General features: G+C 50.7%; 1 protein-coding gene across 4 annotated transcripts in view; it reads left to right on the forward strand.

Annotated features, from left to right (window-relative positions):
- TMEM132B (transmembrane protein 132B) overlaps positions 1-5691 on the forward strand; it is a 292208-nt gene extending 286517 nt beyond the window's left edge. For all 4 annotated transcript variants that reach the window (XM_072952906.1, XM_072952907.1, XM_072952908.1 and 1 more), the window contains 3 exons: positions 997-1267; positions 2929-3120; positions 4049-5691. In XM_072952906.1, the coding sequence (XP_072809007.1) occupies positions 997-1267; positions 2929-3120; positions 4049-5197 (1612 nt within the window). In that variant the 3' untranslated portion in view covers positions 5198-5691. The remainder of the gene's footprint in view (positions 1-996; positions 1268-2928; positions 3121-4048) is intronic.
- The last annotated feature ends 10977 nt before the right edge of the window (positions 5692-16668 follow it).

The raw sequence follows: 16668 nt of genomic DNA on the forward strand, positions 1-16668 counted from the left end.
TGGCGCTCAGTCCGCACGTGCTAACGACCAGCTGTCTGGGCCCCACACTAACCACTCTGAGCCTTGGTTTCCTGGTGTAAAGAAAGGAACGTGTCTCACAGACACTGTAAAGGGAAACGGAGTCAGATATAAAAAGGGAGAGGACGCCGACAGGCGGACAGCGGGCTGGCTGGGACTCCTCTGCCTCCAGGTGGCAGCTGCATGGCCGAGGTCCAGGTGCCTCTGTGCCTTGGTTTCCTCGCTGGTGAGACCAGGATAGTAAAACACTGCTCCCGCAGGGGGGTCTTTGGAGACTGCAGGGGTCAGCTGTGTGGCTGGCGTGTGGTCCTGGTCCATCTCAGCACTTCTTGTCCTTTACGTGAGTGCATCGGGCAGGACCAGGCACGTAGTAGGTCTAACTCGGCACACATGAGTCACTGCCCCTTTCTCCGCTGACACAAGTCCCGTCCACTGTCGGCCACCGACCAGTCAGCAGCCACCAAACCGGGCCCTCTCATGATGTAGGACAGGTTCATTTTGAGGGGAAGGTTCTGGAATAACAAGGCTAGGGTTTTTCAGGGCAGCCTGTGGGCGGGCGAGTGAGAGGAGAGGGCTTGCCAGGACTTGGGAGGGGCTGGGGCTCCGGGGGGAGCAGCGGGCACCCGGGGGCGCAGGTGCCAGGCGCGTTTCAGCGGTTTCCGTGGCCCCGCGGGGTGGCGGCCACTTAGATCAGGGCGCGTGGGCGGCAGGGGGCGCCCTCTGCTCGCGTTCGGGGCCCTGCGCTCAGAGGAAGCCGCTTCTCCAGAGGTGACAGGGCCTTCTCCAGGGAGGGGGCAGGATGTCGGCACGGTGCCCGGGGGATGGCTCAGGAGGGCGGGCCTCCCGCGCGCCGCGCAGTCACGTGGCACCTGGGACGGTGGTTCGCGCGGAACCTACCCGCCGTGACGCTCGCTCTGGGGGGGGTGTGTGCGTGTCTGTGTGCGTGTCTGTGTGTCTGTGTGTGCGCGCGCGCCCCAGGCCCACCCGGGACAGCGAGGACGAGGAGGACGAGGAGAGGAAGGGCAGAGGCTGCTCGCTGCAGTACCAGCACGCCGCCGTGCGCGTCCTCACCCAGTTCGTGGCCGAGTCGCCCGACTCGGGTCAGCTGAGCTACATGCTGGGCCCCGACTGGCAGTTTGACATCACCGACCTCGTGGTGGACTTCATGAAGGTGGAGGAGCCGAAGATTGCCCAGTTACAGGACGGCAGGACCCTGGCGGGCCGGGAGCCGGGCATCACCACCGTGCAGGTACGGGGACCCTCCCGACCCCAGCCTGCGCGATGCCGGGTGTGCGCGCATGCGCCAGAGCCGCGTGGGCTGTGCCGCAGTTTAACCATCCAAACTCAGGCTTTGCGCTTTAGAGTTGGAGAAACACAGATAATTTCTTTCACCAAAGCTGAATTTAACACACAGTGTAAGCCATCTTTCCCCTGCTCGGATCATTCACTTTTCATACCATCGCTAACAGGAGATGGTAGAAGCTGTGAGGCGAGTTTTCCTGTCCTAACCCTGAGGGTTAACCATTTAGGCGTGTTTCACCTTGAACAGCGGACAAGCACATTTTTAAAAACATGAACTGCACTAACAATAACTTCAGGAACGCCCTGCGTTTTGTTACAGTGAAGCTGTTTTCTAGCCGGCTTCGACAGGATGCCTACCTGGAAACAGTGCAGCGTAGTTCCCAGTAACAAATTAAAACCTTTCCACTCATAGTTAAGTCATAGTTTAGGTGCTGCCGAAGTGAATTTTTGATGCAGGTGGATTCAGCTTTATATTTTGGATGACTTTTCTATTGCTCTGTGAGAAATCACTGGAAATCTCCCGGCTTAAACCCCCACTCACTTATTGACCCCGAAGTCTGTGGGTTGGGCGTTCAGGTGAGCTTGGCTGTGCTCAGGGCACCACGAGGCTACAGTCAAGGTGGTGGCCAGGCTGGGAGTCTGCGGGGGCTTCCGAGAAGGATGTGCCCCCCAGCTCAGCTTGTCAGCAGAATGCACTTCCTCCCAGTGTGGGACCGAGGACTCTGCATCCCTGTGGGCTCTCCGCCAGGAGTCGCTCTCTGCTCCGAGGGGTCACCTGCGGTCCTTCTCCTCCGTCCCCGGGAGTGATGTGTCCGGGCCTCCTCACGCTTGGAATCTCCCTGGCTTCCCCTACTCCACCAGCCAGGAAAAAGCTCTTGTGATTCCGTCAGACCCACCTGGCTAATCCAGCGTAATCTCCCCCGCTTTAAGGCCAATTGTGCCGTTTACTACAACATAATCAGGAGAGTGATTTCTCATCACATCACAGGTTTGAGAGATTAGGCAGGACATTTTGGGGGTGGGGGTAGTTCTAGAAATTCTGCCCATTAGATATTCCTCTCCATTTGTTTGTCACCCCTGGTTGCAAGCTCGGTGGTAAAGGAGGAAGAATGGTTTCTTAACACAGTAAGATGCTCTTTTGCGCTTTTCTTAACTGGTTTATCCAGTGAGGGCATGGTAGCCCAGGGAACATCTAGCTGCCCACGGGAGGGAACAGGGGCAGGAGAGGATGCCTGAGCACCAGGCCTTCAACGAGCTTTGCCACAATTCTGCTGTTTTCACGCCTAAATATTAGTTGTTGGGAAAGTGTTACTCTTTGGTGCCTAGTACCAAGGTGGGCAATTTTTAGTGACTGCCTCTAAATTAAAGCAAGCTTTCCCTGGAAAGTACACTGTTGTGATCATGGTATGAATCACAGGAGAGAAAATGGACCAAGATGATGTTGGTAAAACTCCTTCACTTGGGGAGCGTAACTGGACAGGAGGCTCATGCACTCATTCTGCCCAAGTGCACTGACGTCCCGGGAAACTGGGAGGACGTGTTGGTGGAAATTAGGGAGTTTCGAACGGTGTGTGGAGCTGAGACATGAATTCCTCACTGACTCTGCAGGTCCTGTCGCCTCTCTCTGACTCCATCCTGGCTGAGAAGACGGTGATTGTCCTGGATGACCGCGTCACCATCGCGGACCTGGGCGTGCAGCTGGTGGCCGGCTTATCTCTCTCTCTGCAGCCTCACAGGGTGGACAAGAGAGCCCTCGTGTCTACAGCAGCTGCCCAGGACACCCTCCAAGCCCCGCAGCAGGTGAGACTGCAGGGTCCTCTTGTCCCTGGCCAACTGAGAGCCCTCTGTCTCTCTGTCACATCCTGCACGGGAGATCGGCAGAACACTCCCAGCTGGGACTGGTGATTCTTGAGGCTTCTTCCTGCCTCTTATCCAGTCTGTCTTGTCTGAGAAAAGTGCTCGGTGGCTTAAATACATTTTCCTCTTCTACCAATTTCTGCCCCATGTCACTTGCTTTACAGCAGCCTTATCGGTGTTACGAACCGTCCACTGCTAGACCGTGACCAAAGGACCACATGTTTTTACATTTGCCAAAGCAGGTGCCTTTTGATACTTGGAAATTCCACTTCAGCTACTTGAACAAGCATGGCTAAGAGTCACCCAACTGCTCCTGTTGACAACTATAGCCAACTCTAAAACTCCCCCCACTCCCCACCCTTAAACCTTGCTGTATCATTTATAAAGATCCCAGGGCTCAGTGCCTTTCAAGCAAGCTGGTCCCATGATGCATCCTTCCTTAAGTGCTCGCAGCTAGTGCGTGGTTTGCTGCATCAGCGCTGACTTCCTAATAAAGAATGTTCAAAGGGATATTATCTTGAGCGAGAGCCTGATTAGTTGCACCTGAATTTGATTCAGATAAATTGCCTGATCTTTCAAAATGTTTTTAGAAAGGTCAAAGTCAAATTCCCTTGTATGGCAGGCAATAAATTAATACACACTTGCATGCATTCATTAAAGTACATTGTTGGTTTCTCCCATCAGTGGGGCTGTAGCATATGACTGATCGCGGGTCCGAGGCTGCCGAGGGCTGGTGCAAATGATAAAACACCGACGTTTATTTTTCCCAGTTTGTATACTTCCATATTGTTAGATGGGAAATCATATTTACGCATTTGCACACTTGAAGGAACCTGACTGTAACATGATGCTTTGGTTTCATTTTTCTTAGGAGGCAATAGTCAGCTCTTGGATTTTGTTCAGTGATGGTTCGGTGACTCCCTTAGACATTTACGATCCCAAGGATTTTTCAGTCACTGTCTCGTCGCTGGATGAGATGGTGGTGTCCGTCCAGGCCAACCTTCAGTCCAAATGGCCGGTGGTGGTTGCGGAGGGTGAAGGGCAAGGGCCCTTGATTAAACTGGAAATGATGATCAGCGAGCCTTGTCAGAAGACCAAGAGGAAGAGCGTTCTGGCTGTGGGCAAAGGGAATGTCAAGGTCAGGTTTGAGCCGGGTATCGATGAGCACCAGGGAGGCACCAATGACATCGAGGGCATGAATCGGGAATATAAAGGCCACCTCAGCAACGCCATAGAGCGCGAGGGGAGCCAGGAGAGAGCGGTCCAGGAACGGTCCCAACATGGCGCCTCGGCTGGCCAAGAGGAAGGTACCAACAAAAGCACAACCGCACGATCCCCCATGGAAGGAAGGAGTAAGAAGTTACTCAAGAGCGGTGGTCCAGACACCTTCACAAGCTTCCCCACTCAAGGGAAGTTCCCGGAACCCCACAGTCCTGGTGACCTCACGGTGACCTCCAGGGGCTTAACCGACCTGGAGATTGGCATGTACGCCCTGCTCTGCGTCTTCTGCCTGGCCATCCTGGTCTTCTTAATCAACTGTGTGGCGTTCGCTTGGAAATACAGGCACAAAAGATTCGCTGTGAGCGAGCAAGGGAACGTCCCCCACTCCCATGACTGGGTCTGGCTCGGGAACGAGGTGGAACTCCTGGAGAACCCCGTGGACATGACGCTCCCGTCGGAGGAGTGCACGACCGTGGGAGACCGGGGTCTGCCCTTCGAGGAGAGGAACTTCCTCCTGAACGGCAGCTCCCAGAAGACGTTCCACAGTCAGCTGCTCAGGCCTGCTGACTACGTCTATGACAAAGACTTGAAAAACGAAGCCCTGAGTTCCTCGGGCCCAAAGAGGAAGAGAGTCAAGTTTACTTCCTACACCACCATCCTCCCCGAGGACGGCGGCCCGTACACCAACTCCATCCTGTTCGACAGCGATGACAGTATCAAGTGGGTGTGCCCAGATATGGGGCTGGGGGACCCCCAGGACTTCCAAGACTATATGGACCGACTGCAGGACCAGATGTAAACTCCTTTCTCATGTTTGTATTCACCTTTATGCCTTCTGTTTTTTGAATGGTGGAGCAGTGAGCTGGATCAGCAATAGGGGGTGACTTAACAGCGCTTCTCTGGTGGAGGTCTGGGGGGCGATCCTTGCCTCAGCAGGGATCAGAGACAGCCATGGCATCTGGGTTGTGAGCCGGGCAGTGTCTCCCAGCCGGCCACCTGTGGGTCCTGGAGGAATTCTAAGACAGAGGTTTTATCTGCTGCCTGGCACTAGCTCAGTTCAAACATCATAAGCCCGACCCCACAGACATTGTTAAGTCATCTCGGGACAAGACGGCCATGTGGAATGAGAAAAGACTTGGGTTTGATTTTTCTACTCCTAGACCTTTTAAAGCACAGTGGACATTTCTCGCCCCAGGCCTGAGATCGGACATACGCGAAAGATGCTGAATGTAGCCGCCCATATTTGTTACGAGCACTGCTCATTATTTTTATATATATTTGCACCTGCACCTGGTTCTTCTGACCTCTGCAGTTCTTTTCGAAACATGAAGATGAGAAATTTCCTTTTTTTCCCCCTTCTCTGAGATCTGTTTGATTTGCGTATGAGTTGTAATCACTGAGATTTGCCACGTCATGTTGTTTCCTGGGTGTCCGTGCAGAATTTCAGGTTCTTTCCAGTTTTCCGCGTTTGATCACGTGGGGGCAATATCTAAGAAGCTTATCCTCACGCCGTCTTTCCTTCTTTTTGTCGTTGAAATTTCTTACAGCAGACGGGGACGTGGGATTTTACTTAAAAGTATCAATATACTGTGAGGGAGGGCCATCTTCTTTACAATTTTCTACATGATGCTTTAAAACTTTGCAGAAAAGTTGGGAACCATGAACCTTTACTTTTATCTTCTGCTTGGGGAAGTCATGGGGAACTCCTTCCTGGAGTGCGTATCTTGAGGGCGAAGAAGGTCCTCAAAATAGTGTATTTATACTGATGCTTTGTGGTCAACACGATTTGTTATTGAAACTGGAATCGAGATCTAGGAATGATACATGCAAGACGGAAACTGCACAGGAAATACCATCAGATGAAACTTTCCTTATACCAGGACAAAACTGTTTAAAGCAGTAAGTGAAACGATGTTTCAGCTTAGCAATACGTAGTCGTCTATCCATACAGTGACTTCCCCCACCCCCAACCAAAATATACATATATATATATATATATATCTTCTCAGTCTTGACTCTGGCAGAGATAAAACCTATACAGGGTGTGCGTTGATGGAGAAAAGCAATGGGTTCCCCCCCAAAATTCATAAAACAAATGATCATTCCAGCAGCTTGCGAAGCAGTTGTGATTAAAAAAACAAAAAACAAAAAACAAAAAACACATAGCTACTGGGCAATCAAAATGGTGAGAAAGAGAAAAAAAAAGCATGATTCTGGCATAATTTTTAAATTAAAAAATGTCTCAAGCAAAGCAAGGATTTCAGGTTAGAAACTGATGACAACATGTTTCTCCGTTAAAATGAGATAGCCGGACAAACAGCCCCTGGACGAGTCTGCCTCATTTGGAGCATCCCTGAGCCACCTGCATCTCTGAGAAGCAGAGTTTCAAAGACCGGAAGCAGCAAGGGCCTGCAGGAGGTACTGAGGCAGCTCCTTGACTCCCGATGGCTGATGACGGGGCCGTTCAAAAGGGAGGCGGTCAGTGGTTCCCCACAGGGTTCTGTGGACAGGCCCGGGGCACCAGCCTCCTCCGGCCGTCACTCGGCAGCCGCGGGGTTCGCCCCGTGTCTCTTGTCCACAGGGCTGCGGCACGTTTGTAAACAGAGTGTAAGTCACCAGTGATGCACTGCCTGACCCCCAGAGGCTGGTGTTCAGTTGCTCTTGGGCTTAAAATGAGGCAGTGAGTTTCCCCAAATCTTCTAGTTTGGATGATGAAGCCAGGAGACCCAGGCGTCTGCTCCCAAAGGAGTTTTTGCAAAGAGATGACGGACATTCTCATAGGAAGAGCTCCCCTGTTATTCGAAGGAAGCTGCCTCTGCTCTCCAAGGGGCTTGGTGGGGAGGTAGCTGGAAACCACTGTGCGGGGCCGGAGAGCAGTTCCCGCGCTGATGGGGACATAGCTTGTCCATCTGAGCCCTGCGCCTTCTCTAAGGCACTTCCCATTCTCTCTCCCTTTGGATCCTCAACATCCCAGACACAGCTGGGATTTCGTTTCTGAAGCTGAGGAACCGAGGCTGACGTGGGGGTGTCTCACACACACAGCAGGCTGCCCCCCACTGGTAAAAATGAGGCTTTCAGTGGGTATAATTCGGCAGAGGATCAAAGGCAGTTACCATTGCCGCGGGGAGCCTGGTTAAGGAGCATATATATACATGGGAGCATTTCCGAAGGTCCCGGTGCTGGACGTGACGCAGGCATGAACTGAGGAGAATGGAACGTGCCCGCGGGCGTCTCAGCGAGCCGGGAGCTGGCCGCGGTGCTGAAGGGGCCGCCCGTGGCCAAGCCGGACTCACCCAGAGCGGGGCCGGCTGTGTGCAGTCACTGGGCTTATGTCTGCGACTTGGCCAGTTCAAAGTGAAAATCAGATGGAAAGTCACGGGGAAGGGACCCCTCTTACTAAACAACACACACTCACAAATACTCACACATACACACGGATACCCACGTGCGTGTGTCTGTGTTTCTAGGGCAGCGGCAGAGAAGCCCGTCTTTCAGAGGAATCAGCACTGCCCGTTGCTCTCAGACCTGGCGTAGGCACTGTTCAGCTTAGCAGAGCTTCCCTGAAGTTCTTTCTGCTCTAAATATTTCCTGCTGATAGAAACCATGGGTGGTATCTGCTTGTTTTCCAACTAGTCGATTTTAAACACATAGGAACTGTGCTCCCTTAAACATTTCGGCTAAAATGGGCAGAATGGCATAAATTAAGATTAGAAATACAGTTCCCTGAGGGCCATGCGTTTGCCTAGATTGTCCAGGGTTTTACTGCGGAGATATTCAAAGGGTCGGTGTCGATAACCCGAGAGAACGGTGTCGGTAGGGTCCCCTCCTCTCCCCAGAGAACGGGATGCTTGCACTGCAGCACCCCCGTCCCTGCCCTGAGGCAGACACAGCACCTCTTGAGGGGGCGCCAAGCTGCAAACTGATTTCAGAGTCATACAGAGGGCGGTTCAGATGCTCCGTGAAGACCCGGTGACCTAGATCCATGGGGGACACGAGACCCCCGTCTCCAGGGCCAGGTGTCTGCCTTCCAGGGCGGTGCACAGTGAACCAGGAGCCGCTGCCACAAGAAAGAGCTGGCGTGTGAACACACAGTGTGCTGCATTGGGGAGACAAGAAGAAGAAAAGACACGGGAAGTTTTCCCTGGAAACTTCCTCCAAAGAACTCACCAGCTAGCAGACCTCAGAATCCCCCACGTGAACCGGGAGAAGGAGTAACTGATGCGCTGCGCACCGGCCAGGCTGCGTTCCCAGACTACAGTAATCCTTAAACTGCAGGCAGAGAGTCTCTATCTATAAAAATCAACGCAGGGAAAAAAATGGATTAATTTTTGTGCCATCACCACATCTGTAGACGAAGTGTTTTGTGCCTAGCTAATGTTTTAAGTTTTAGGAAGTCTGCCTTTGTGTGTGTTGATCAGCATTCTCGTCTCATCCTTTGAGAAAGGTGTCTCCCCAAAGTCGGGACGTCGTGAAGTCTTTGTCAGAGAAGAAAATATAGTCCGACTCCATGGACCGGGGAGGGCGGCTTCTTCAGAATCTTACACTCCCCACTGGCAGGCACCCTTGTATTCTTACTCTAGTCAGCTCAAAAACGGCCTCAATTCTCCATTCTAGTCTCTGTAAGTGACATGATAGATGTTTCATAAACCCAGCAACCGTCTCCTCCCTCAAAATTATATTACGTGTCATGTACGATGTGTCACCTGTTATGTATAGGAACAGGGTGGGTGGTGGAAAAGTTATGCTCAAATACGGATAGCAGGTATTTTTGTATGTAAAATAGGCAACATACTTACTGAACCTCTGAAAGGTGTATTGAAATAAATACGTTTAAAAAATAAAAGCATGCAAAGCTGTAGCTTTTAAATGTACAGACATCCCACTCGGATATATCTAAACTGACGGTGGGAAAGCACTGGGACCTGACATCGTGACATGCGCTGTGTTAGCCGTGCGGCCTTTAGAGGGCGTGGCTCGCGCTGGGCTAGTTAATGGAACCTGCCAGATCATTTTAACCTGACTCTTCATTACTTTTGGAGTTTTTTTCCTTTTCCTTTTTTTTTTTTCTGGAAATATTTCAGAAATAAAGTGACTTCTTTTTCCAGCATAAAGGTATATTCTAACCACAGGGTAACTCATCATTTTTAACGTGAAAATAAACATTTAAACGTTCTCCAGTGGTTTCATTTTTTTTTTAAATCCACGAAGTCCCTTCTAATTGCAGCCTCTGTATGACTTGTCTATACTTACATATTTTTTCTTTTTAGCCAGAGATATTAATACCTTTGACACAGCAATAAATAGAAACTCAGAGAAAATGTTTCTTGAAAGTTGCAACCTTCTCGTGTGTTGTCCTAGCAGCTTGGGTGGGGATGCGGCCTCCCTGATGTCTCAGAAGGAGGGATCCTGTTTCTCAGGCCCCTGCCTGAGTCAGTCCTTGGACTCAGTGCTGACCCCTCCCCACTTCTCGCTTTCGGCCTTTCCCTGTCTGCGGCTCACTCGCGTGTCCGTATTTGGAGCAGGGGTGGAGTGGGGTCAGACCAGGCAGAGCTCTAGACCCGTAAGGAAAACACAAGACAGTCGGGATTCTGCCTGGAAGGCGATGACTTCTTAGCTGCGAGGTTGCCGGCTGCATCGCCGAGTCCCCGCGGCTCCCGCTGACATCTCTGCCCTTCCGACACCGCCCGCTTCATCTTTGGCTTTTTGGCAAATGTCACTCCTCCTCATCAGGAGGAAGGGGCATCTAAACTCCCCATCCCAAGCCTAGGATTTCCCTGGGCCCTACGGACATCACTTGAAGAAGTGAGCGCAAACCTAGGACTTGGCCTTGAGAAATCAGATCTGCAGAGTGTCAGGCTTCGCGTGAGCCCGAAAGCTCTCCCAGGTGCCCAGATCACCCCCGTCTGCAGGCTGTCTCCCACCGACAGCCCCCTGTCCCTCTTCTTCCTGGAATGGACGGGGATGGAGCCACAGACCCTAAGTCCTTCCCTGGTCTCAGTGCGCGTGCAGGCCGTTTAGTAAAGTCAGTTTCTGAAAGAACGAAATCAGAAAGTCTGAAAGGAGGCCTCAGCTCTCGCGTCCTAGGTGAGCCTCACACCTCACTGCGGGTTTAGGCACGTGCCCCAACCAGGGGAGACAGGAGCTGAGCGTGGATGGAGCGTGAAACAGTAAGGAAGCGGTCAAAGCTAAGAAGCAAGAAATGGCTCTAAGACACCGTGGAGGATGCCCCCTGGCACGCACTGAGCGCACACAGCAGGAGGCCACATGTGTCTCTGGGGCAGAGCTTCTCCAGAGCCTGTGTCTGAAGACACATGCCGTTTTCTCACGGTGTCGCGGCACCCCAGCCGTCAGTCCCGGCCCCATGCTCTTCCTGGGTGGGCTCCATGGGCTACCAGACACAGCGAGGGGCCAAACCCGCATCGCCCAGCCGGTTCTGCACTTTGGGGGGCTGCTCTGAGACCACAAACACGGCGGAACAAACTCTGGCATTATTTAAAAAAAAAGCGTCACCCTCTACCCCCAGTTTTTCTCAGTTCCCGGGGTAGACACCAGCTCTTCTAAGGGAGCGTGCTGCTACATCACTGTGCTTGGATAGACCTTTTTGGTTGTGCAATGTAACTATCTCATGCTCCCCTGGCTCTCAGTACGATCTGTGGTATCTGTTCCACAGTCCCCTTCACATCTCTGTAAAGGCACTTCCAAACACTTTGAAAGTGAGGAAATAAAACGTGTTGGATGATTCCTTGTCACAGTAAAACAGTCCACTGGAAGCTCCAGGAATTAACCTCACCCTCATACAGTTGTTCACAGGAAGGTATTAACTAGCCCTTAGGTCCAGTGTAGACGCATCTGTGTTTCCAGGATTTTGAGGACAAGTCATTGGCCGAGACCTTGAGAAACTGAGAAAAGAATGGCTTATTTAAATGTGAGAGCAAGGTTCCCAAGGAGAGAGACTTGCTCCTGTGCCCTGGGGCAAAATACTCTGGCTCAAGAGCCTGTGAACGTGCCCTCCAGAAAGGGGGCCGTGGCAGCCTGTGACTTTCTGTGCTTAAGACGCGCAAACTCGGTTCTTGGAGGAAGCCAAGAAAAGTCCGTTTTTCCTTAAGGCTTACATAGTTTGCGTTTTCATGAGAGAAAAAAGCTTTATTCAGATTCATCCCTGCCAGTTGGGAAGAAGTCATTTCTAGTCTATAAAATTTAAGTTCCAGGAAAACTAAGGTAGGCACCAAAAGAAAAAATTCCAGTTTCTGGTCCGTCATGTTGGGATGTGTTCACATGTCTCTCTGGGACAACGTACACATTTGGATACAGCGGGTCCCCTCCACCCCGCACATTTTAACGAGGAGACGGAGTCCCATTACACCACGCTCATTCCTTCCACAGACAATTGGTTTCAACAGCTCTGTTGCCTGAGCTGAAGATGCGCGGCTGAGGGATCCTCTGCCAAAATTCAGCTTCAGAGAAGCAAGTGCCTCCCCCAGGGCGGAGGCAGGCTGGCCGTCCCGCTTAGCTGGGATGACCTCGATCCGGCCTCCACTCTCCCAAGGTCACTGCGGTAGATACAGGGGCCCCCGGGCAGCTCCTCAGCCAGCGGTGTGAGCAGCTCCGCTCTGAGCGGGAGGGGCGCTGGCTGCATGAGCAGAGCACGGCTGGGCCACAGACGCCGGGTCTTCAGCCCTGACTCTCCTTTAAACCATGGGGTGGCACGGACTTCAAGAAGGCAGCCTGTCCGAGACCTTGGAAGCGACATTGGAGACGGGCTGATCCCCGCGAGGAAGCCCCAGGGGAGTCCCCAGGGCAGACCCGGCAGAACCAGCCACGCACGAAGGGGAGTCCCGCTCGCGGCCGCGGTGTGTCAGCGTTGTTGGAAAGGGATTCCTCGTGTGCTGAGTTTTTAAATGATGCTTCACTTAAAATTAATTCACATGAACTTGAAATTTATGGGTACTGATCTTCTTGGTTTTTTTTTTTAACATATAAATACATATTTTTTTTCAGACTCTTTTCCATTATATGTTATTACAAGCTATTGACTACAGTTCCCTGGGCTCTACGCAGTCCTGTTGTTTATCTGTTTTATTTATAGTTCTGTGTCATCTTCTTGTTTTAAGTGGCAAGATCAGTAGCAGACAGTATTGAAGGTGACATTCCCTAATAGTGTCACTTTTTTTTTCATAAAACACAGAAAGCTTGTATTTCCTTTTCTTTCTTCTTCTTTATTTACCCAAGTTTTAAGACCGTCCGTGACTTAGGAGCTTTCTCGGGGCCCCTTTCAGCAGGAATCAGAATGTATATTTGGAAGGCACAGATCCATTGAATAAACAACATCCCTTTCTGTGTGCATCGGGAGGGAGACCGGAGAGCCAGGGCAGGGAGCATAATTATTGCTCATGACTGTCGCCCCACACGAGTCTACCCCTGGGAGAGATTCCTCCCTGCCTGATTGGGAAATGCTGGCCCTGATGGCTCGTTCAAGGAGCATGAGTCAAACACCTGCTCCAAGTCTGCAGAGCATCACACTAATGAGGCCACTGTCCTCACCTCTGTCTGCTTCTCAGGGAGGCTCTGAGCTTCCTGTCTGCCCTGCAGTGATCTGAAGTCTAGGTCCGCCCTCGGGAGACCTGCGCCAGCCCCAGGGCAGCCCCAACCCCTACACCCAGCCTCCAAAGTGCAAAGAGGAGGTGACTGAACGCCAAGTGACCACCGATGTGCTTGAACGCATCGTCGGGCCGGCTTCGTTCCCGGTGACGTGTGGAACCCATCACATTTTCATAACTTTGGAAAACAACTCACGAGGCAGATTTCCTCACTTTCCTAAGAAGTTCTCTAACCTCTTTCTGAAGGCGTACAGGGATCCCCAAGACATGGTAGCCAATTGTAAATAATAACAAGTTGCTTAAAGCTAGGTACTTTCAGATGCAAAATAATAATTGTATCAAAGAATTATATTTCATATTTAAACGCGGTTTTATTGTAAATGTTCCACATGCCTTGGAGTAGAACCCCTGGATAGAAGGACATCTGGGGGCTACTGAGGCCTGGGATTTTCTCACCCTGGTGATGAGATGTGTGTGTTCAGAGGAGGCACAAGCCACAGGCGACCGACTAGTACATTATGGGACCACGGACCCCATTCACTTTGCATTTTATCAGACTATCTGTCATAATGAACCTGCCGTTGGAAGATTAACTGTATGCCAATTATGCTCCAAATAAGGAATGTCATGAAGAAAAACCTTCAAAAAATATAAACAAACGAGCCACCCCCAAATATCCTTGCTGGGGCCCTTTATGCTTCCGTTCATGTACTTGTGGCCACACGTTCCCCAATCTCAGGATCTCCCCCCGCAACAAAAAAAAACCGCCAGAAGAAGACTAAGCAGGGTAACTTGGAGGGAGATTTCTGTGACCTTGTGGGCGGGACCACAAAGCCCCTTTGCTGGGCTGCTGGACAAGTTGAGATGAAGATGAGCAGGGGCAGCAGACAGGGACCCAGAGCACACGCCTTCCCCTACAGAGTGCCCCCCCCCAACGCCCTGAGCCACAGGGGCGGAGGACAGCAGACTGGTTTAACCTTGATCCTCTTGGTTTCCGGTGGGCCCTTCCAGGGTCTGGAGTAGCCAGGGTCACGGTTCGGGCATCTCTGACTTCAGGCATCCTTACTCATTTCCACCTTTTTCACTCTATGTGTGCCTTGACGGAGAAAGGTTGGACTACACTTCTCTATGGCACCTCTGGTCTCCCCTCATCCATGTGGATGGTCCGCCCTGGTGCCCAGGCTTTTGTTTGGGTTCCAAGTGGAAAACCCCATGGGGTTCCACGTGGCCTAGCAGGGGACTGGCCACCGAAGGAGTATCCGCAGGGCCCTTCAGTGCTGACCGCCACGCCTCGTTGACCCTAGCTCGTCCTGGAGAAGCTGGCGGGACGTCCACGGTGTCGTCTGCGTGCTCAGACAGGTCCAGGTGGGGTTTCCTCGGGAGATGGTTGCAGCTGCTCCTGCTGTTGCTCTGGACTCAACACACAAGTCATTCCAAGGAAGGGGAAAAGATAGCCTGAAGGTTTTCTGCACGAGTTAAAACACATAACATTCATAACAAGCTCAGCTTGGTTAGCCGGTTTCTGAAGCCCTCAAGTTGCCTGCAGTAAAGGCTCTCTTTAAGCAAAGCTATAGACACTTAACTTGGCAGCAAGTCATCCAAACACGAACGCGTCCCCCTCTGAGGATAAAACAGTCCTTCTCAAAGAACTAGACAGAGCCCACTCACCTTTCATTTTAACTCTTCATGGCTCATATTCAAGGCCAACAAGTGCTCTCCAGTCTCAAACCATTGAAGCCAAAAAATCTCAAGGAGTTAAACCCTTTGAGATGAACGGCAGCAACTTATGATTATCACCCATGGATGATGTGGATGAAAAACCCTGGCCATCAGGAAAGTCTAGCCTGCTTTCCCAGGAAGCAGAAGGAGGGAAAGAAAGAGAGGGGTCTGACTGAACAGAGGACGCACGTTGAGAGTCCTAAGAGTTAGGGTCAGTGCAAGTCTGTGATGGAAACCGGCCAAGGATGGCCAATTAGCCCGCTGTCCGAGAGGGTATACGCGGGGAGCAGCAAACCTGGATTTAAAGAGTGAATCAGAACGTGATCCATCACATCAGCTGCTTTGTAGAAACTGATTTACGCAGCTAAGTCAAGTGCAAGGACAAAGTTAGGATATATGCAAGCTATCAGGAGAAAACCAAATAAACAAAGCACTCAGCATTCCAATTATACTCTCCAAATGGAGCTAGCATCTCTGGAGTCCAAGAGCGCAGTCTGAAAGTGAAAATTTAAAACTCCAGTCGAAGATTAAAATGCAGCCTGAATTACACCCGCAGCATGTGATGAAACTCCGCAGAAAATTACACAAGGAGATTAACCGCTTGGGGACAGAGAAGAACCTCCCAAAATGCACGAACGAAATATCAGCCACACTGATTCCTGTGGAATCAGGAAAGACACACTCTCTTCTGCCAAAGACAGTTTATTCAAGAGATCAGAAATGTCAGATAGTTGGCTGGTGGCTCTGTGAACCCAGAGAAAAAGCACAGGGATATGGGGAAAAGCAAACGTACGTGACAGACACAAATTATCTGGAGTGGTTTAAGTCTGAGCTTTTGTCACAAGGCTCTTATGCCCCTGCTCTCCCAACATAGAACTTGGCAGAGGCTAGAGGAATGAACAGTGATGAAAAACTGAGTATTTGAGCTGCTGGATTTATTTCCTCTCTCTACTGCCCAAACTCGGGAGAAAAATATCTTTAATGAAAGTAATTTATAGACATTAGTTTTTGCCTTCCCTTTTAAATTTGATGTTGGGACTGAGGCAGAGAAATTAATATTTAAGTGAAAGGGGTTTACCTGGATTTATATATTCTCTAACTAGGCTCCTAGAAATGGAAACTGGTGGATGGACAGAGAAACAGAGGATGGACAGAGCTACTGCCCAAGCAGTCTGTGACATGTCCAGATTCTCACAAATACAGAATCAATCCAGCTGTTTGCTTGGGGTATCCTCTTTCTCTGGGTTGTGAGCTCCAAAATAGAGACTAGTGCCTGAAGAAGAGTGCTTGAGAAAGGTTTGATGAATGAATGTTCAACTGGATGAGTTTTGCAAATGTCTAGGTTCTTTTGATTGATAGTGAAATCCATTGAACAAGCAAAAAAAAAAAAAAAAAGAAAAAAGAAAAAAGAAAAAGAAAAAAATAAATCCAAGGAACTTATTTGCACTTGTAGGTGAAAAGTCAGAGTTGCGATTTCAGGTATAGCTTGATCCAGCTGCTCAATCAATAGTCTGAGGAATCTGAATGCCACCCCTACCTTCTCTTTCTTCATCTCTCAGGTATGTTGTCTTCTGCATTGACCTCATTTTCAGATAAGCTCTCCCCATGTGGTAGCACATTGGGACCCACACTGATCTAGAATTACTTTCTGCCAGCTCAGGCCTCCAAAACACACATTTACTTGGAGAAGGAGACATAAATGAGGAACTTCCTATGCCTGGAAGTTGCTGGCAGCCACCTTGTGATCATGAGGTGGGTATGACCAGGATTTAGCCAGCAGTGTGGAGAAGATGTACAAGAAACAGAAAAACACCAGGGCCGTGGAGATACTGTTGAACTGCTGGATAAAGCTGCCCCATCTCACATGACATCCAGTTCACTGCTTTTCAAGTGTATCCTCAGTCTCCCTCTCCTGGAATCTCAGCTGTATGAGGGCAGGTCCCTGTCTTGGTCA

The sequence above is a fragment of the Vicugna pacos genome, chromosome 32 (genome assembly GCF_048564905.1).
Source record: "Vicugna pacos chromosome 32, VicPac4, whole genome shotgun sequence".
Taxonomy (NCBI): domain Eukaryota; kingdom Metazoa; phylum Chordata; class Mammalia; order Artiodactyla; family Camelidae; genus Vicugna; species Vicugna pacos.